Here is a 22,438-nt window from a genome sequence, read left to right on the forward strand (position 1 = left end):
TGTCTTTACAATACACTAATTGGAGTGATGGCAGAAAGGGAAATCAGGCATCACAGTGAGGTAAACTGAACAGAGCTGCCTTTTCCCATTTACTCCATTATGAAGGTTTATAAGTTGTAATTGCCCTTCAATTTGGGAGCTTTAGACCCACTATAAAGCCCTGTGTGGGACTAGCCTTGACATCTATCTCCTAAAACAAGTGAGTTAAATGGTGAGAGGCAGAAAGAATGACTATGTGCAAGTCTCAGAGAGCAAGAGAGAGAGAGAGAGAGAGAGAGGCTGAGGCAGAGGGAGATGTAGAGAGCTCCACTCCTCAGGGATTGTGTTCGCACACAGTAAATGGAAGTGGCACAGCTCTGACCTTTGAGCCGCAGCATGCGAGTAAAGTGAAGGCGCTGTCAAAATATTGCTTCAGAAATGACAATCCACCTCGCCAGTCCCAAGTCTTGACATGGCAGGCAAGTGGAGAGGCGTAACCTGCTGATCCCAACATTACAAATGAGGGGATTATCATGACAACAAACCGCAGCTCGACACACCGCATACCCTAAAGATATTCTAGCATTGCCCCTTATTATCAGCAAAGTCCCACACAGATAGCCAGAGATGACACTCAGAGCAGGCACCCAAAATCGAAAGGAACGGGAGTCGTCATGTGTCAGGATCCCAAATAAAATTTCAAATCAGGCTTTACAGAATAACTTCCTCCTATCGGCATCAGCTTGGCTGCCGTGATATTGCACTCAGAGTTTCTCAACTTTGGAATTTGGCAGGAGAGCAAGTTCTTTGCATCTTCATTTACACCCGTGTAATACTCAAGTCCACAGAGAATAACTCAATCGTAAAGAATAGCAAAATATCACAAGCAAATTACTAGTGCTCTGAGAGGAAGCTTGGGAGGAACAAAGACAGGCAGCCATAATTATATCTTGGCGTGTATGGCATGTCAATGGACCACCTTCGTTCTGGAGGGCATTCCCCTGGGCCCATCAGGCATCAAAATGATGTCCAAATTATTTTGTGCTCTATTGCAGCATCGCATGATTATCATATTTACCGCTGGTGCATTATGACAACATCGATGTTTACACCTGTCTCTGTGAGAAGGCAAGGTTTACACTCTGTAATTTAGCAAATGTACAGTATGCATATGAGCTTGTTGGCAGGGATTTAAATTAGGTCAGAAATGGAATACATCAATAGCAACCCATATGTGCATCTTTCTTTTTCTTTTTTCTCCCTCCCCTCCCCAGCCTTCTTTGCTCAGAAGCTTGGCGATGAAGCAGCTTGACGACTGCAGAAGTGTGATATGTGCAAATCACATTTGCAGATGAGCTTGAAACTCCCTTTTAATATTCAGATATCAGACATTCTGCACTGAGAAGCCCGCTAAGACGCGATTCGGGGGAGAAAAGCAAAGATCCGCGTCATTAAGGGAATCGTTAGAGGCTCGGTTTACGTTTTACATATTTCACAAAAATGTACAACCAAGTAAAAACATCACCAGTTATCTGCGATAACAATGCAAATTTTTGTCAGAGAGCACATGAAGATTCTGTCAAAATCCAAAGTCGCTCAGGTCTTTCTTTTCTTTTTCTTTTTTTTTTTTTTTCCTCTCTGGCTTAACACCCTCAGCTTATTGGCGCTTTGATTTCTTTCATATTTTTTCCCTGAGAAGTCACACAGGCTGGTGGAGTCAAAGACGGTGAAAGGTATGTTTGCCACGAGGCACGGGAACACGTGTCCCCATAGCCTGCCAATAGCTCATCAAACACACAGGCCTGCGGATGGATGCGAGCCCGGCTGGCGTTTAGGACGTCTGAACAGCACCGGCTCTGCCATGCAAACCATCACCGACTCCTGTTTACTTGCTTCAGTCAGACCCTCTAAAGAACAGCCTCGTTCCCTGACCGTTTTCTCCACACAAACGCACCGCGGTGACAACAACGCCACCACAAGGCTGCACTTCCTCTTTTCTACCTGCTCCTTTGTAACACACTGTAGTGCCCCGACAATAAATTCGCTACTTTACATCCTCAACTTTTTCCACTGGATGACAGAACGTAGCCCCTGCAATTTCCCCCCTACCTCCTTCATTTCCCCATGTCTTAGCCCTGCGCCAAATTTGTCTCTGTGCCATTTTAATTACAGCCAAGGCAATCTTTATGGTGGTATTCTGCGAGAACACCAATCTGCAAAAAAGGTGATAAGTAGAACCGCCACCCAGCTTTGGTATCAGTAATAAACAGACACTTAATTGAATAATTTGACCTAAGAGGCTGATCCTGGGAAATAGCATGTTGGAAAAATTATTTTGAATATTGAAGACAGTTCAGTGTTTTGCATGACGCCTGCAGTAGGGGAACACACAGTGGATTTGGCCGGGTGCCCACCAACTCACCAATGTGGGACATGGTAAGTCTTTACGGGAAAGATAAGTGAGCCTTTGGTATCCTGGAAGCACTCAGATGTGTGTGTGTTTTGGAAGTAGGGGTAGTGGTGTTGGTGGGGTGACACATGTATGCACGAGGCCCCGTGTGCAGGCGTGTGCATGCATGTGTCCGATATGTATGAGCCGGTTTTTGGGCGGGTGGGAGTGTGAAGTGTGCCCACTCGAGGTCTGTCTCTAGCTAGCAGCCACATGGGCATGTCCCCCCCCCTCCCATGCCCTAAACACACACACACACACACACACACACACACACACACACACACACACACACACACACACACACACACACACACACACACACACACGAAAACACACACAGAGCAGCTTTCCGCAGAGCCTCAGAGACAATGACTCGCAGCACCTTCCTGTTTAAGGATAGCTGTCAGAGGATGATGGCTCCGATTCAACACTGCAGCAGGTTTGCACAGAGCTCCCTGATAAAACCGAAAAAAGCAAAAGCCTCCACTCTCCTCTCTCTCTCTCCTCTCTCCCCCCCTCTCTCCATTCGTGTGTCTCTGTCTTTCTCTCCCTCTCTCTCCATCACTCTCCCTCTCTGCCTCCACAGTTCAACACTGATTTGACTGCTAGCATAATTTTGCAGAGGAGACTATTTGCAGATGCAGCAGAGTTATCAATCCGAACAGACACACAATCCGGGTCCAATGTCACTTCTCCTCATTATGTTAATGGTTAATACATGCAAATGAAAACATTCCGGCAATTTGATTTCTTTGAAGATAGTTTGCATATTGTCTTAGCCATAATGATGGTACACTTTCTCCCCAGCTTCGATTTATGCAAGGCTAGTTAGTTCATTTTTATCAGCTCTGAGTTCATTTCTAGGGCTACTGGAATGTGTTTTCCCCTTCCCCTCACTATTTAACTAATTAGGATTCAGGTACCATAAGCAGATTTTTCACGCTATTGGTGTTTTTCTTAATTAAGAAACAAATGAATTCTCCCCAGCAAAATAGATGGAACAACGGGATAGGGTGCCAGGGGCCAGATGCGGCGCTTCTTAATTAGAAGTCACTCCATTGTCTGAGGTTTTTTAATGAAGCCCCAATCTAAATGGATATCAAAAAAGCTTCTAGTGGAGAGGAAAAAAAACACACACACACTGGCCATTTAAAATAATAAGGAAATAAAGATAATGAAAGACAAAAGATATGTACTGGCAGCCCCGGCTCACACCTCCAGTTCAGTGCATGCAGTGCTCTCGTCACCTCTGGATGAGCCCTATTAAAACAGCTCGATCCCTCGCCGGCCCCTGCCTGCCTGCAGCCATGTCTAATGTTCTGCCAAGCCAACAGTGAAACAGTCTCGTTTCAACTTCTCATCAAAGGTGGAAGTTTCATTACCCCGTGGATGGTTATCAACTAACTATTTCTGAAAACTGTTGCAGCTGTCAACTTCCTGTCTTGGCTTGAAAAGCAGCGGCAGCCAGTGGAATCCATGTTTATCACATCAGTGTCATTCACGATAGGCTGATGTTTGGTGCAGGCATGGCCAACGCAACATTTTCCAATTAGCCGGAACAAATTGTCACCTGAACACAATACGGAAGATAGAAATGGCGGTGCACAATTAGATTCGAGCACCTGAGAAGTGCGTGAGATTTAAAAGCGGTGCAGGTGGAACAGAAGGAAAAGTTTATGTTTACAAGTTCATTTGCAGCAGGATTTTTGTTTCCCTTTTCCTGTAATACTCCGCAAGCTTTGGTGATACTGCTGCACTGGTGACTGAAGGCGATAACATCGGGCTGTTTTTGACTGAAATAAAACCCGTAGCATGCCCATATGTGCTGCCAACCCCATCAGTTCTTCTTCAGACGGCATGGCTTAGGAGCTCCCAGAGGATGGGCCAGTGCCCACTGATATGGTCCCAGCAACCGTCTTGTCCAGGCCAAGTATCCGTGCGCCCAGGGGCTGTGCCATCAATGCCATGACTTGTGCCAGACTGGATCCCACCCAGCAATCCATTTCAAAGGCTTTTTTTTTTTTTATGGATCAGGTATGCAGTGTGATTTTCCTTTCCCTTTGTAATGTGCCGTGTCAAAGGCGAGCTAGGCTGACTTTAAAGTCATATACTAGTTTTTTCCGCCTTTCATTTGGGAAGGAGACATAATTGATTTCTGACTTTCCAAATGTCAAGTTGGAAGAGATTAGAAAAAAAAAAAAAAGAGCAAAGTCCCAAAATCAATCGGCAATATGGTCACGTTGGTTTGGATGGTATTTACTGTTTAGTGCTTTTATTTACAGTATAACTTTAAATCAGCAGTGAGCAAATACTTGAAAATCGACATCATCTAAATAATTCCCAGGGGAATTTGACACCCGTGAAGCCGAAGCTTATTGAGAAATAAATTAAAACACAATCACTTCATCATGCAGAATATTTCACAAAATACAATTTACTGATTGATTTCTCTGGGTTCACGGAGCTGAAAGCAGATTATTTCTTTAAAGAAGTAACTTTCTTAACAAAAAGTCAAATTTTTTTTAAAAACACCCCTGTTTATCCACAAATTACCATAATCCTCCTGGATGCTCACTCGTGTGCTCTCTCTCATTTAGAGCATTACTCGTTTATTTATATCTGTGAATGAGATTAGAGGGGAAGATTACTTAGCACAGACAAACGAAAAAGCGATCAAAGACTCCAGGATAATGTAAGTCTTTCAGTGATTGCTCAGCTCTTTTCAAATCTACCGGTGAAGTATTAGAACAATACAAGTGGCTGTGCTCCATACAGTGTGACAACAATAATACAAAATCCTCGGGGAGTGAACTGCATGTAAACACCGCTGATCAGCACGCAGTGCACTGGCACAAAGTGTCCTCTAATGCAGCAAAAATTAGCTTTGATCCCGACGAGGGCACGGCAAAGGAGCAATCAGTTCGGTCAGATGACATCACTTGTTAGACATAAATGTGGTGTGAGACATGTTGGGGTCTGTATCTGCACAAAACACAGTGTTTTACAGCCCGCTCTCTCTTTTCTAGAAGCTCAGCTAGGAAACGTCAGCCCTGAGTAAACAAGCGACATTATGTCCTTCTGATTATCGTAAACAAAAAAGTGGACACGAATATGACGCTCTCTCTCATCCAGATGATTTATGAAGGATGTTATGACAGCTGAATAGACCTTTTTTTTTTTTGTTTGTCTGTGCTGCACACATTCAGAGGAAGCACTGGTCCAGCCAATTATCGGTGGCAAGGCAGAAGGAACCCTGTCACTCAGATACACATGACAAATGAAGACGGGAGGATGCAGAAAATCAACAACAATTGGATCTTCAAAAAGCACACATGCAAACAACCACAGCTAACAGCATCAGGCTGCAGTTTTGACCAGAAATAAAAAAAAAAAAACAAAAAACAACTTTGCAAGGGGAATTTATTTGCAGTTGCAAATGAAGGGATGGATCTCAGGACCAGTTGGCTAATTATTTATCCTGCTGGTTTTATGGCTCTCATTAATTTCCCTCCTCTCTCTCTTTACCTTCCATTGAAAGTCTGAAGTCAACCTGCATCTGGTGCTGATAACGCTGGGGTCTCAGCAGCCTCACAGCCTCCCCTCTAACCCACCCACATGCACCTCCACCAGAGAAAAGGAGCAGCTTTCATACACACAACTGCTGGATAATACCATTTAGAAATAGCACTCTGTGCTTCAAATCCACAAAAGATGTGCTTTCTTAAGTAGGAAAACAGTATGTAGAGTATACTGGAAATGAACTACTTCTCTAAATTCTGCAGGTTAATGGCAAAGCAGAGGAGGAGCACAGGGGGAGAAACATGAATTGAAATTTGCCTGAGCTGAGTGTAGAATCTCACCTTCTAAGGCCCAGTGCTTCCTTAATGATAAAGTATTAAAAGTTGCCAGTAAATGATTGGTCAGATTTTTTTTTTTTTGTATTCTTCCTCCTTCATTGTAATTTACTGGGATGGACTCTCCTCCATGGAAAAAAAATGGATTGATGAACGGATTTTGCAAATTTAAGTTGTGCTGAAAGAAAACTGTTGAAAGGTTTGACTTAATTTGTTAAAAATATTTCTTAAGACAAACATGTTTATGTTCCTGATGCTGGCTGCGCTTTACTCTTTTTCTTTCTGTCAAACCCTCTGTTCAGTCTCCCTCTGCTTCACCCTCTCTAACTTTTTTGGTGGTTGAGAGGAGTGGCAGAGATTGGCCCATTCATGGTTTTTTGGTGAGATCACACCCCAGCAGGTCTGAGCTGAGGCTATCTGCCACTCCCTAATAGCCCAGTCTGGCTTCCCTGCACCATCCAATCCCCCCCCACCCCCACCCCCCACTGCCCACCTCCTCCTCTCCTCTCCTTTTCCTTTTCCACCACCACCATCACCTGTAGCTGTCCATCACATCCCCCACCACCACCACCACAACAACGAGCCCCTCATATGCAAGGACCTCATCATCAATCCACCAGCGAACCAAACGCCCAATTTACCCATTTCTTCCAAGAAATGAACTGATAGAGACTCCACACTGGTCACACTTTCAAAAGCAACAGAGAGACACAGTGGGCGAGAATTGCTGAAAAGCAAATATTGTCGACTTCTGCTGACTTCAAACGGCAGTCAGATGGCAGAGACTACCTAGGCAGTAAAGAAGCTGCATTACACACAACACAAGAGAAAGGGCCTAAAGAACTCTTGGTGATTCCTTTCATGTTTGTCTTTACAGGCAACCCAGAGCATTCATTTCTCTTCTTCTGTGCAAAGAAAAGTAAACATGGTACTCTCTGCAGGCTCATGAAATTGAACAGTTCTGAGCGTAACGGCCGGTCCTTTCTTTCTTCTGTTTTAGAATTAGATGTGTTAGCTCTACGGCAGCTTTGGCAAATTCTATATATTTTTTTTCTTAAAGCTTCAAATATAAATTTGCATTTCATTCATGATACATATTTCATGCTAAATCTGTCGCCATTCATGTTCCATTCCTGCAAACTCTGTTTTAAGTTTTCAAACTGAACTTTTCTCAAACAGTTCAAGAGGCGCATGCGGGTCAGCGAATGAGTGCGCACATACACACCCACACATGCAAACACAACACACACTAAATTTAACGGGAGAGAAAACTTAACCCAGTTAAGTTCTGTTTGAGCCTTCACAATGCCCCGGTGATGCTCTCTCGCACTGTTATTGGACTATCAGTGCTCAGGGGTCATGGGCCTGGCCAGTCAAGATAAAAGAGACCCTGATGAAATGAACCGTGTGGGAGCGACGAGGGCTGCTCTCTACTGATGGAAGAAACCCAGTCACTCTGAGAGGTGAGTCTGTAGCAGTGTGGTATTGACCTGAGTGACCTGGCTCAATGCTTGAACTCCAGCACACTCCGCAGCAAGACAATGGGCTTCTACTGATGTTGGGGTCTGGCAGCCAAAACTAATAATTATTGTAACAACAGTTCTCTTCAAATGTAAATAAATTCATTTCTTTGCATTGGAACCATTAGACTGAACCAATTACATGAATAAATACAATGTCTGAAAATACTCACACAAATAAATATCTGCTGTGGTGGAGCAGAGCTAACCCTTACTTGCAGTTTCCCCTCTCTATAGCATCACACTTAAACTCCAGTTACTTGGTAAGTACAGTGATAGAGTGTTAAAGAAACTGTGCCATCCAAATATGTTCACACTGATGAGTACAATGCCTGGATCACATGGTACTACTTGGGGTCATATAAGGTCAGAGTCCAGTGATTTTCAAGTCTGTTCTTGTTTTACAGTTTAGGGTCAATAGAGTTGAAATATCAGCCTTATTATTCCTAAGTACATTTCAGTGCAAGACTGCATATACTGTATATTCCTCTACTGTGAAATTAAACATATTTTTAGGTCACTGGTTTCTATGGATATCCGAACAGCGAAAAACAAGCAGTTATGTTTTCCCTGTGTCGTTTCCAACACAGGTGTAAACAGTGTAGGACCTGACAGGTAAAAAAAGTGACAGCTGAATCCAGTTTGCTTATGCTGTCAGGCCAAACTACATGAACAGAGTTCTGATGAAGCTCGCTTTTTAACTCTTCTTTTGTTATATCACAGATAAATATTTGTATATCTGAAACCAGCTTCTTAAGGGATTCGCGTACAACATGAATTGTTCTATCACCTTGACTGCAGACAGCATAACTGAGCAAACTTCTACATGAGTGCCAAATCAGCCCATAAGCTTGGAGCTAACTTCATTAAAAGACTGATGGGGCAGCTGATTAGCAAGTCATTCATCTATGCCTGCAGTTAGCATTCAGCAGCTTCTGTAGTTCCTTCAAAAGTAAAGGCTACCTACCCACCATGCCTTTCCACATTGAAGTATTCAGACAAAGTTGGAGACTGACAAAAATAAGGAGAGTTTTCAATATTCCTCCACAAATGATTGAGCCGATGACACAAATCGTTATTTACCACTTTCACATCAGCGACATGCACTGTATCGCTATCATGGAGCTGGTCAATATACATCACTTCGCCCCAAAGGATTACACCTCTTATCTGAAATGATATTCAATAAAGTGTAACCGCAGAAATACAGAGTGGAGTGTTCTTGCTTGGATCTGGCTTATGCTGTGAAAAAAAATAACACTTTATTGGAATTAAGATCCAAGTCAAGATTACCTGAAGAAACAGCAGTTAGATTTCTGTTCCAGTGCCACGTCCTACACTTTATTCTCAGCTGCCTGGGGACTAGACCACAGTGTACGGTTCCCCACAAGCCATGGGGGTGTAATAGAATGCCTTTATGAAATATATAGCGACGCCCCAGCACCTTCAGATCATAGCATGGGCCAGAGCATTTGGTGAGACTAGCTGGAGAGTCTAAGAGTGTGTGAGGCAGAGAGAGGGGATCTAGGTGTTGTGGGCGCCTGACTAATGTGGCCTTTGCAGAAATGCCCTGCAACCAAAAATAGTCAAGTAAGGCTACGGCAAAACTTTCCCTCTGTAAAAACTGTAATATCATCAAGGTGCACAGAATGATATCACTCACTAATTTGTGCAGCCTAATTAGCCGCTGCAGCTTCCCTCCCCACTGCTGTGCCATCCATTTAGGGCTTCTAGCAAAGCGACCATCAATAACTACAGTGGGATGAAGTTAACTCCAGCATGTTACACTTGGGCTGGAACAGTAGGAGGGAGGTTTCTTCTCTTACATACTCATCTTTTTATAGCTTACACATAACAACTATCATTAGATTTTCCTTGTACTTGCTGCATATAAAGAGGCTTTTAAAGTTGAATTTACTGCAATAACTCTGGTCATTGTACATTCTCTTTTCATTTTTAATGTTTTGTTTTTCCCTGACATGAAAACCCACACACCCACACCCACATACCCTCACACACACACACACACACACACACACACATGCACACACGCACAGCCCTCGCCCACATGCCCAAGTCCCAGCCCTGCACTGCATATAGCTTTTCTTTTGAATTTGATAAAGGCTTCATCGAGTGTGGTTAGAGCACTTGGGCTGAGGATCTGATGACAATTGTGGGGTCTGTCACACAAAAACACACACACTGTAAGTACATTCTAATTAGCTGATGTATGCAGGACCTCATCCACATTGGAGGGGTATCAAAAAGCAATCAACGCCCCATCCCTGATGAGCTCAGAGAGAGACACAGAGATCCACATTGTCTATGGAAAGATGATGCGTGGCTGGACCTCCACTCGGTTTTCCAAACCGCCATAATGCCATGCAATCATAAGACATTATGCACAGATCTGAACCCCAAAGTCACAGGATAGAGGGGGGAAAAAAAGTAAAAGGAATATTGAGTTCATAATTCAAAAGCCTGATTATGATGGGCGCTCTTGTGAAAAGCTGGTGTGGAGAGCCAGAAGTGGGAGAATTGGCCTGTGAGTGCCACAAAATGTGGTTATAAATGCAGAGGAGAAGCATGTTTAAAAAACTGTCATGATCAAGAGCAATACAGCACAGATAGCAGAGAAATCAGCAGAGTTAAGATGACAACTAGTTGCCATGGAAAACTGAAAAAATTAAGTCAGCAGCGAGTGTATGAGGAGAATTCTGAAAGTGATTCTTCTCAGAGGAGGGAAATCAAATAGAAATACAATATCAACCACAGCAGAACTCTACCTTATCAGCATGAAAATGGTGGGGAAAAAAATGAAATATCCTAAACATATGATCTAGGATTTTGTCAGCCATTCATAATCTAATTTGACCTGAGGCCATGCCGACGATTCGTTTCAGTGAAGACCATAGGTGTTTTAGCTGCAGGCTCCAACAGAGAGAGGCATGTGTGTCGCACAAAGACCATCGGTTAGCGACGTACCGAAAGGGACTCTGTATCACCATCTTATCTTCAAAGGACTGGGCAGGGGCTCAGGGGAGCTGTGCCACCGCCTCGTCTCCACACAGACACACACAGAGGGGGGATTTGGACCTGCAAGCAGGAACCAGAGATCTCTCGGCCAGCACCCAGGCCTGGACCCTCCTCCAACTCGCCCGCGGAGAACAGGCAGGGTTCCTGCACACGCGGCACGACATCAGTGAGCTGATCCCCCAGCACCACAACCACCCTCCTCCTCCTCATCTCTCTCTCCTTCCCCTCTTCCTCCACCCCCACCCCCCCCCCCCCCTCCGCAAAACCCCCTCCGCCGACTGCCTGCCCATTTGCTTCCTGGCCTCAGCTTGACGGAAGGGATGGGATCTGAACTCAACTTAGACACAGAGTTTCCACATTTCACAGATGGCTGGGAGAGGCTTTACATGGAGGTGAGGAAACAGAGGGAGAAGAGAGAGAGAAAGAGAGAGAGGGAGCCTCATCGGCGGCGCCGAAGCGGGGCCGATTTCACACCGCGGTAGAGTGCGCTAAAGCAGGCCACCGTTAATCCACTCACTGAAGGGAAGGCCTGGAGCTATTCCGCCGCCCGACCGCCATCTCCCTCCACAAAGCCATAAATGGTGCATTATACAACTGGGCTTCAGAGACACTGCTGATATGCTGATAGGTGGCGGACAAAGACCAAAGCAACCACAGGAGCGGAGCCACATGCAGGACTGAGGACCTTAGTGCAGGAGCAGAACAGCACACATGTATTCTGCCATGGTCTCTCAAACACTGTACCTGCTGAGGTGTGCACGGTTAAGTGTGCTATATCTGCACTTTTGATCGGAGTTAGTTCAACCTCTGGATTCAGGCCTCGAGACAGAGATGGACATGCACTAACACTCCTCCCTCTTCTTCTGCTCTCCAACAAAGTAGCTCCCCCCCCCCCCCCCCCTCCTTTCTTTCTCCCCACTGTGAATCCATATCTGTAAAGTTACCAAATGTCTTGAAGATGAGCCTTTGAGCTTATGAAAGGCAATCATTCGGAATGAAAGGAGACAGGAAATATATAAACATGGGGGAATTTAAATAAATTGCCACAAAGAAAAATCACGGAGAGGGCAGCGAATTATGTAACGATAAGACAGCCACCAGCCTAAGCCACAAAATGAGATGTTTTACATGAAACGAACAGCGGTCTAGATTAGAGAGCCATCCTGTTTAGACATGAAGCCAATTGGGTTGATATCACATGTAGAGAAAATTTGAAAGATAAGTGGGAACTATGAGAATTGTTATAATCCAACTGTAACAAAAAGCTGAAGTATATTGGCTTTTCCCCCCAGAAGCACTGCGCGATAAACATCTTCGATGAAAGAAGTTCATTACTTGTGCGCTGTGAAATGTAACATGCTGTATTATGAGTCTATGCCAACCTACAGCAAGGCGGTCTCTAAATGAAGCCCCGGCCGTTTTAATGGACATCATTAGGTGAAAACATATAAGAGATAATTATGGTAATTACAAATCCCTTTTATTCACCCTGAGTCTTTGACAAGAAGGTTGTCATATCAACCACTTCAAACAAACAAAGAGTTGTTGTCTCTTCCCCTAAATGATGTCCGGTTCCATTTGGATGGGAATTGTCTTCGGATTATCCTTTTTATTGTTTGGTTGGTGGCTCTGAATGGGGCCTACTTTTCTTTCAGTGAAAACTTGATTAAAACAAGCGATTCACAATAGTAGAATTTGACTTGCATTTGCATAGCCACTTCATTACAAGTGAGACCTTGATCTTGAAAGCAGACCCGCACAAAGCTAATGGACATGTCTGTTATGACTATTAGAGAAGGCCCCTCACAGGAACTGAGGCCTTCTATTAAATATCACAGACATGGGCTCCCAACTCCTGTCTTATTAAATTTCAGCTCCGTAACAATGGCTAAAGGAACAAAATGACAAACACTGGCAATATTACAGCCTGTTCTGGCTTTGTTTTGGTGAAATCCGATCCAAGTGTTACTGTTCTTTTGCCGCACGGGGTCAACTCCAGAGCAAACCAAGTGATATGTGATCTAAACAGCAAGAACAGATGAAATATTGTATGGAACATCTTTATAAAGAGCCCGAGAAGGGGGTTGGGGGGGGGTTGTGAAAGACTTGGGTGTTTATTTACAATATGCATCCAATCATCCTTTGTCACAGTTCCATGTTCGCCTTTTTCCGAAACCACAGAAAGACACTCGCCGGAGATTCCATTTTTGGCCTCTTTGCTATACAAACTCGTAATATGGTGCCGCCTTATCAGATCCCGCTTACAATAACAGATTCACTTCAAGTCAAAGCTGTTGTTTAACTTATTCAATCCCATGGAAAAATTCAGTTCAAACAAGTCAGGAGACATGTGCCAGTCCACAGCAGTTGATGATGTCAACGGGTCTCTGCTAGTACCAGATTCCTCCAGCACTTTCAATCATTCCTTGTGAGATTACTGGCAATTGGATATTACTGTACAAACTATGACCATGTGTCCTGCTGCCACAAAGCTTAGCAACATATTACAGTTTGTCAAAGCAAGCTATTGCAAGGGAGAGATAGATACAGAGAGGAGGAGAGAAGCCATTGACCTTTGTGTCCTTCATATTTGCCTAGCTTCCCCTCAACCCCAATCTTAAGAGTGAAATCATCTGATCCCAAACTAACTGTCAACTGGCTTGTGATGGTGGCAAAGCCAGCAGACATCAATCAATCAGATTTTCTCCTCGTCTATCACAGGAGGATTTTTTTTTTTTCCCCTGTTTTGCTGGAGCTTATCATCTGACCCAGTTGTTATCCCGTTTCTGAAGCTTAAAGAAAAAAAAAAAAAGAAAAAAACTTGATTATGGTCAAATGTATGTCTCAGAGATTCACAGACACGTCCCAGAAGCAAGGAGAGGAAAAAAAATTATCACCACAGAAATGAACACAGGATGTAATGATTGTAGTTTTTCAAAATGAGCCTCTTAATTCGACACTCACGCTGGAAATAAGGAGTTTGAGGCAGTTATCTTTGGTTTTCAGGGATGCGTGATTGTGTGAACCCGAAGATAAAAATCCAATCTGATATCATAAGACAAAAAGGCATTTTAGTTGGCTACAGCACTTGCTCAGTGTCAACAGTTTTTAGTAATTACCAGATAAGCATTCTCTGAAATACACAGAAAAAGAAAATTGGCTGATTGTGAAATAATAGCGGCTGCATTTCTCTCTGGATGTTTACTCTGTCACTTCACAAAGCCTGCCTCGAGATAATAAGAGACGTGCGGCTCGCGACACGTCGCTCCCTTCGTCGCTGCCCGGTGTCACGCGGCCTCACTTTAAACCTGATTTTACAGTAAATATGATTGATCGCCATCAACCTGCTCCGACCGCCATATATCGCTCCGCTCTGCCTACTTCTGTTGCGGTGCTCCCCGCTAATCACACGCAGGCAGATACGGCCTCTGATCACATGATGTGTAAGCTGCGCTGTCAACAGCTTTACCAGCTTTGCAATGGTGCAAATCAAAACACAGCCTCTTTAAAGTATTAACATGTTTTGAAGTTTGCTTTATATTTTCAGCATATTTGACACAAATTGTTTATCTATTTACAAAGCTTTGTCATTAGTGATTTTCCACTGAACCCTTAAGATGCTGGGTGTTTTTGTGCCGGTCGTCTGGCGGAAAATGCTGATGTACAAATTGAACTGAAAAGCTTGTTATTTAATCCTCTGTTGCCACCTATCCCTTAACTATGCAGCCTGGTGCATTTCAGCCCAATGCAAAGTTCTGCATTGCACCCCCACCCCCCCCAAACATCCCCGGTAATTCCTGCCAAGCTGGAGATTTAGACTGAACAGCTATTAGGGCGTCACTTTCTGGTGTGCCAGCTACTATCCTTCTCTGGAAATGGTGCTCACCAAATTATCCCCTTTCATTATCTGCTCTCTCTCTCTCCTTTTTTTTTTTTTTTGTTTAATTAAATCACCATTCATTTATGCTTTATTTCCTGAAACAATTTTTACACAATGACAAGTCAAACTCAGAGCTTGGCTAATAATTTTACTGTATATTGCTGACAACATACTGTGACAATGCCTGCTGCAAAAAGTGAGTCATATTTCCAAGCACTCTCTTTCCTTTCTCTCATCCAAGATTCAGTCAAAACCCTGCTATCAATTTTGACATATTCCATGAAAATTTTTTGATTCGCTGTAGCTAATTAAATTGAAATAAACAAAAAGAATCTTAATAGAGACATAAAAGTTATTTATATGACTAGAATGGAAGACTGACAGGTTTCCACCCTTGGACTTTATTTCTTGCATATGGCAGGAGGCAAGTTCCTGTTACTGTGGCAGAGCTGTTTCTCTTCTGGGCTATGGAGATGTCAAAGCATCACACAAATGCGATGAACCCAATATCCATATCCATGATACATCAAAACCTTGGCACGGCACAAAAATAACTGCAATACCTCAGGAGCAACCTCAGAAATCCCCTTAATTGAGCAATATCTTCATTCCCGATCCATGTGCATCACCAAGGTGAAAAGGGACTGTGCAAGTTAAATGAAAGAAGAATTCATGATGTGTGGCGGCCTCTCTTACTCACCCTGGCTATTTCCCCTCTTGGCAGGGGCCAAATAGAGAATGTTAAATGAGGCAATTGTGTCCCGGAGGCAAAAAGAGGAAGAAAAAAAAAAAAAAAGCAGACAGTGCCCCTGCTCTCTGCTCCAACCCTGAGGAGCATTTTGCAGCATGATGAGGTACATCCAAGCACCCAGGCTGTCGCTACCTAAATGGCTCAAGCCAGACCTAACTTCCTGTAAGAACAAGGCCACTCATGTGTCCACAGTATTAATACACTGCAAACATATAATCAAGTTGGTATTTTACTGCAGGTTAAAAAATATCATTTCTGGAAAAATATGAAGCAAGATCAAATATTAGAGATTTCAGATGAGAAGCATTATGCTCAAACAAACTCAAGTTTATTCAGTTTTGAGGTGCACCTCAAAATTGACCAATCACCAGAGTGCACAGACCCGGTTTTGCTGCAGCAAAAATCTAAACTCAAAAAATATTCACATTCGAGAAACTACAGCGGTTTCATATTTTGCTGAACAAATGCTCTAAAGATTCATCAAAATTGTTATACTAATCCCACTTTACATCATGAGCGCCATGCACAGCAAGTTCCAGAAAAATATACTGCATGCTGAGGCCTATAGAAACACCAGGATCTAGAGTGAGACCTGTTAGCATTCTGCAGTCGTGGCTGCAGGAAACCGATCTCCGCTGCAGTCCCACACTGTCAGCTATACAGACATACTCACGGTGACACCTCTGATAATCAAAGCTTTGTCTGGGTCTTAAAAGGACGTACTTGAACAACAGCGAGACCAGAGGCCCTCTTTGCTGTAATGGCCTTTGGACATCAATATTTAAATCTTACATCTCTGCTGTGATTAGAATGCTGCCTTTCTCTTGTTTTTTTTTTTGTTGTTGTTTTTTTTTTTACCACCCTCTCTCCTGAAACAACAAGGCAGGGCTGGGGGAAAAAAAAAAAAAAGAGCTTAAATCGATGATCTTTGAGTCTAAACTAGATTCCTGAGCAGTTTGCCACTCTCAGCAGCAAGATAAGATAAACTCTCTTTGACCTAAGAGATGAAGTTGCCATGACGATCAGGGAGTCCACTTTCTCTATTGATATTTTGCTGATGTAACAACAAATGGAACTAGATCCTGCTCCTGATAATGGTGATTAATTAATACCAATATTGATCCCCACAAGGTAGAGACAAGGCTATTAACTTAAAGCAGGCTGAAAGTCAATTGTTACCCGGGGGCTCAGTGGGCATCATTGATATTAAATCTAAATAACCAGGGAGGAATACGGTTAAGGAGTGAAATGTAAAATTAAACAGGAAATCCAGCAACAGTAGAAGCATTAGTGCAGCACGGTTCCGATCTGGACATTTCTAAAATTAACATTTTGCTCACATCAGTGACAGTCAGTGCCTGGATAAAAACACAATGGTGACAGCTTGAAGCAGCGCTTATTGGAATAATAGCGGTGGAATTCAGGAAAGAGGAAGATAAAGAGGAAACTGTGTGAGGAAGTGACCTCCACCTTTGCAGCAACCCTGCCCACATTTCACACTGCTGTCCAGGCACTGTAGGCTACAGCGACAGAGAGGGCAGGATTAGGCACCGGCAGTCCATCGGCTGCCAACCCCAGCTCATCCAACACATCACGCAGCACTGCTTTCAACATAAAGGAAGCTGCTATACATTCCTCTCCCTGTAGCTGCAACATAAGCAGTAACAGCAGCACTGTGAGCACAAAGACTTTCTCAAGATACAAGAAGCATTTTACTTTAGAGACAATAAGTGAGGGGAGGGGGGGAAAAAAAAGCATTAAAAGGAGATGACATTCATCTGCATTGTTGTTTTGTGTCAAAAGTGAGGAGGCAATTGGGGATCCTTCAGCTAAGACGAGGCAACAGCACAAGCTGTTATTGGCAGGGAACAGATGTTTGAGGGAAAGTTGGCATTCAACAACCATTCTTCTTCTGACAGAAATCAACAAGAGAAACACAAGAGACACGCCGTGATTGTCACCCAATGAAAGAGAGACCCTTAAATATACAGGGAGGCTGGCATGCAAACATTTTTTGATTTTACACCCCCAAAACATCTGACTGCCAGAGCTGCCAGCGTTTGTGGGCCAAGGGTGAAAACACAGCGTATACTACAACTTCCACAGCCTTCCATATACAAGAAACCAAAGCTGAGCTCAGTGGTAGGAAATATGGATAAGGAGTCTGTACTAGTGCAAAAAAAAAAAAAAAAGCTTCACGCTAACAGCTCCGATCCTTCTGCTAGAGCACATAACCACATGCTCGTCAAGCACACTGTACATGCACCAATGTATACACAAGCAAACATACACACATAGACATAAATCCAGATACTGGGTGTTGGCAGACAATTCAGTAAACACTCCCCTTATCCCTTACTAGTGTAATCTGCCTCTGATAAATGCCCCTCAAAGATAGAAATGTCACCTGATATGATAAACAGTATGCTGACGTTACATAAAGTGGCCTTATGCTAAGGAGTTGGAGAGATTAACGGTAGAGCAGAGATGGAAAAAAAAAAAAATGGTTTGTATGATAAAAAGCTGACTTCGAGCTCGAGCAGAGAAACTGTAGTTCAGCTTCAAACTGACTGGCTGAGAAAAGCAGGCGTTTTGTTACAATATTCCAAAAGCTCCACAAACAATATGCTGGATCTGAAGCGAGTTAAAGGTCAGGAACGATTACAACCAAAATGCACACGAGCGGTTAAAATGAAATATATTTCTTCTCAGAGCTCAGAAAATGACAAATACTCTCTATCGGTAAGACAATGCATCGAAGAAAATAGGCCAGGAGAGCAATATGTACCACTGCATCACTAATCCCTATTCCAACTTTACCCACAAGGAATTATGGGTAAAAATAAAAACAAAAGAGGGGGGGAGGGGGGGGGGGACGAAAAAATATATTACAACCATTATTGCACAGTGCAGCTTTATGGGTGTAAGATTACTATCACATGAGTAGATTAGGCATTGTGACAGTATAACATAGTGGTAAGCTCTGGGGACTTGTGCACTTGCCACTCAGGTGCTATACAAGCTTACAGTAATCACTACAGTACGGTGCTTCATTCTAGTTGTGTGCTGAGGAAAAGAGCGAGAGGAAGCAACATGAATTCTCAGACGGTCCATATAGTGAAGACAACAGGAAAAGGCAGAACACTAAGTCAGTTTAATAAGCACATTTGACATTAGATGTCCGCGCGTGGCCTCAGAGGGCGCTTCAATATGTTCCCATAAACAGTGGTGGAGGCACGCTCCCTACATCATCCAGATTCCCCCTTTACGCTGTGAAACTTTGGGGGGCAATTTTGCAGAAAAATTACTCTGAGGGGCCTGGTTTCAATTCAGCCTGTTCATATCTTTCCTTCCTATTAAGCATCAAAATGTTCTCCTCTCAGTGTGAGAATAGAGGTATGGACACCACCAGCAGCCGGGGAGAGGCGACGAGGGTGGGGCGGGGTGGGGTGGGGGTTTGGAGAGGAGGAGGAAGACATGGAGGGGAAAGGAGGGAGGGAGAAGAGAGGACAGAGGAAGCTTGGTGGAATTCACACATCATATTACAGCAGCTAATCACAATCCGCAGAGCATCAGAGATATTTTCATCATTCCTGTCAAATTCTACTGACCCGCCTTGGAACGACTAACAATCTGGGCAATTTATTGGCATATTGGCACAGGGGTGATAAGGCTAAAAACAACAGCAGCTAGCAGCTGGCCCCGGGAGATGAGCTGATAACATTGATATGTGCTCCCACACAAAACACCTCCACCACTATCTCCTCTTTCTATCAAACTATTATTACAATAAAAGTGTATAGGTTTATTTTTTTTCTCTTTCATGGAAAGGCAACGAGGGGAGGGAGGGGGATACAGAAAGGGGCCAGGAATATATATTTATATATAAAAAAAATCAGATGTAACATTTCAGAGGAAAAAAAAAAAAACAACAGGAGAAAATACATAATTTATCACTGTATTATCGGGATATCCAGGCAGCCTAATCAAGGAGCACTGAGTGACTATTTTTTGCCTTATCATCCAAAGTGGTGGAAACGGAGAAGGAATTATCAGCCAGCTGCAGATTGCTGGGCTGGAATTTTAATGGTAATAATCGGGTTTCTGATGGTATATCTTCTCTGCTTATCTTTCCCATTATCTGGCCTTATCTCCCCAGTCATCGGAGCAAATTAATGGTGCTCTTTCAGCATCGCCTTTTTATCACCGCTCAGAGAGCACCCAAGGGGAAAGAATAAGCAAAATATTAAAATACTGCATAAATCACAATTTTAGATAACAGTCCAATGTATGCAGGGGGTGGGGGGGTGGGTAGGTGGGTAGGAGGTGGTGGTGGTGAGGGGGGGTGCTTCGCCCAACAACCTTTTTGTCCTTTAGAATGACTGTCTGTGCTGACTTTCTGTGCAGTGCCTCCTCGGCCTTTTTCCCAGAGTTCCCGTGGCGGGAGAGAGGATCTAGGCTCCTCGTGACCTTTTCTGTTTTCCAACCAAAGCTTGATTATACGCCCGCACTCCGGCTCCATATTAACAAGATCTTACACATGACATACTAATTCGCAAAAGGCCAGGTCACAGTGACGAAAGCGCAGCGCGGTGCGTTAAGACGTCCTTCGCTCGACAACAAAAATTTGGATGCCACAATGGGATTGGTCCAAAACTGTGTGGGCCCATCGCGTCACACGCCGTCGTGCCTCTTTGTTGATTTGAAATGGTTTCGGGTTTTGTGTTGGTTGCCAGCGAAAAGACAAACGTGATGTCGGAGACAGTTTAAATGTAAATGATGTTTCTGCAGAATCAAAGTTAATGATTTAGTGGGCTGATATATTCTAAACTTTAAAGAGGCAGAAAAAAAAACTACACCTGTGCATAAAAAAGCATTTAAAGGAACACACTTTCATTTTGTTTAGTATGTTAAACTGGTCATTTTTGAATAATTGATGTAACGCATGTGTTCAGAAATTAAATGAATAATCCAGAAGTAGAATTCCTTATAAATCCCAGCCCTCTTTATCTAATTTTTTTTTTTTTTACATTTAACCTAAAAATATTTAAAAGGTCAACAGAAAACAAGACAACACAAAATCTCCTCTGTTGCTGAATCTGCTGTACAAATGAAGAAAATGCTCTTGTATACCAACAAGCATATGCCCTCATGAATTCATGCATATGAGCTCTCTCTCTCTCTCTCTCTCTCTCACACACACACACACACACACACACACACCTACGTATGGGCACGCACAACCATTGTTTCCTACAGTCTAATTGCCACAAAGAACAGACAAACAGCATCACACTACCAAGTTACAAAGTATTGCGTGTAGTCTGCCTTCAGCCTCTTTCAGCAGCAGCATGCAGTGGACAAACTGAACACACACAGCTGTGTTTCAGAGGCGAACATGTGTTCAAGTCCATGTGCCTGTCTGTGTGTGTATTACTGGGTGATCTCAGGCTCTTTAAAATGATTAAAAATATATATATGTGAAAATGCATGAAAAAAAAAACCTTTCATTAAAAATATCTTAAATAGCTAAAAATCCACAGTGTAAATATGACACACTTTTCAATTAATGTAGGCCATGAAGTTGCACAGCGCTATTAAAATTCCCCTCTATTAAATACAAATGCAAAAAATAAAAGAGAGAGAGAGAGAGAGAGAGAGCCATATAAATTTTCATCAAAAGCTGAATTGTGTGTAAACCATGTTGCAGACTTTCCTCAGAACAAAGGCACAGTTCAGTTCAATTAAATCATGCCATAAGTTGACACGTATGCGTCACAATGCACAGTTATCGATACTGCCAGTCAAAACGCGCACTGTGTGGGCTGCATTAGGAAGTTTGTGAGTGTATTTACACACACACACCCGCAAGTAAATGTGTATGGGAAAAATATATATTAAGAGTGCAAAGGAAAGTTTGTAAAAAATATATATTGGCTCTCCAATTCAAAAACATTTTTGGCCTTTTACACCAGCCCCATTGTGCGCCTTCATTCTTACTGGCCTTTAATTTAGAATTACTAAACCTTAATTGGCACTAAAGGCTACAAGAGGAGAGTCCTGACATTTAGTCAAAGTGATGCCCACAATTTTGGGGTGAATAACGCCTTGTGACAACATCAAGCAAACAAGCAAATAACTCGTTTTTCCCCCCCTTAACTTGGCTGCAGCGCTGAAACTTTTCACCGCGGGATTTGGATTGTAAATCATCTCCACAGAAAACACACACACACACACTGCGGAGGGAGACCGGAGCGTCTGGACCGTGACAGGCAACACATGAGTGGCGATAGTTGAGCGCTGCTGAATCAGCTTCAGTGTGGTCACTATCATTACAATATTCTGCAAACTCTAATAATCCCGGAGACGCGGCTGTAGCGGCTGGGGGGGAAAAGAAAGAAAAAAAAAAAAACTTACGTTTGATCTGCCTGGGGTTGCTTTGCTTCCTTCGGGACATGCCTGCTGTGCGGCTGGTCAGTGAATCCAGGTGTAGTACTGACAGATCGATAGGTTTTGGTTCATCCAAGCAGCCGGTTTGGATTTTTGTCTGATGGAAATTGAGAAAGAAAAAGAAGAAGAAGAAGAAGCAGAAGGGGGCACCAGTACTTTTTACGCACAAGTCTATCGTTCCGTCTGTCTTTCCTTTATCTTTCTCGTCTCTCTGGCTCTGGCTCTGGCTTTCTCTCTCTCTCTTTCTCACACACACACATACACACCCTCCCTCTCTCTCTCTCTCTCCCCCTCTCTCTCTCTCTCACTCTTTCTCAGCACCGTTCTCCGTGATGAGGCTGCGCTTCGCCGCGATCCGCACGGACTGACTGGGGAGGTGAAAGCGTGTTCGCGCTTTTGTTTGAAGATAAGGTTTGTTCCTCCCCGGGTACCGTAGCCGCGGCTTCGTGAACTTCACTTGATCCACAATTACTTTAACTTCCAGTTATTAATTAGCGTCGTCCTTAATTAGCGCCC

At 43.4% G+C, this 22,438-nt stretch overlaps 1 protein-coding gene across 1 annotated transcript in view; it reads right to left on the reverse strand.

The window, feature by feature from the left end:
- The window catches only part of zfpm2a (zinc finger protein, FOG family member 2a), a 116,311-nt gene extending 94,143 nt beyond the window's left edge, over nucleotides 1-22,168 (reverse strand). The window contains exon 1 of the mRNA XM_030750874.1: nucleotides 21,890-22,168. Within this exon, the coding sequence (XP_030606734.1) occupies nucleotides 21,890-21,929 (40 nt within the window). The 5' untranslated portion in view covers nucleotides 21,930-22,168. The remainder of the gene's footprint in view (nucleotides 1-21,889) is intronic.
- Between the last annotated feature and the right edge of the window lie 270 nt (nucleotides 22,169-22,438).

Source organism: Archocentrus centrarchus, chromosome 16, assembly GCF_007364275.1.
Source record: "Archocentrus centrarchus isolate MPI-CPG fArcCen1 chromosome 16, fArcCen1, whole genome shotgun sequence".
NCBI lineage: Eukaryota > Metazoa > Chordata > Actinopteri > Cichliformes > Cichlidae > Archocentrus > Archocentrus centrarchus.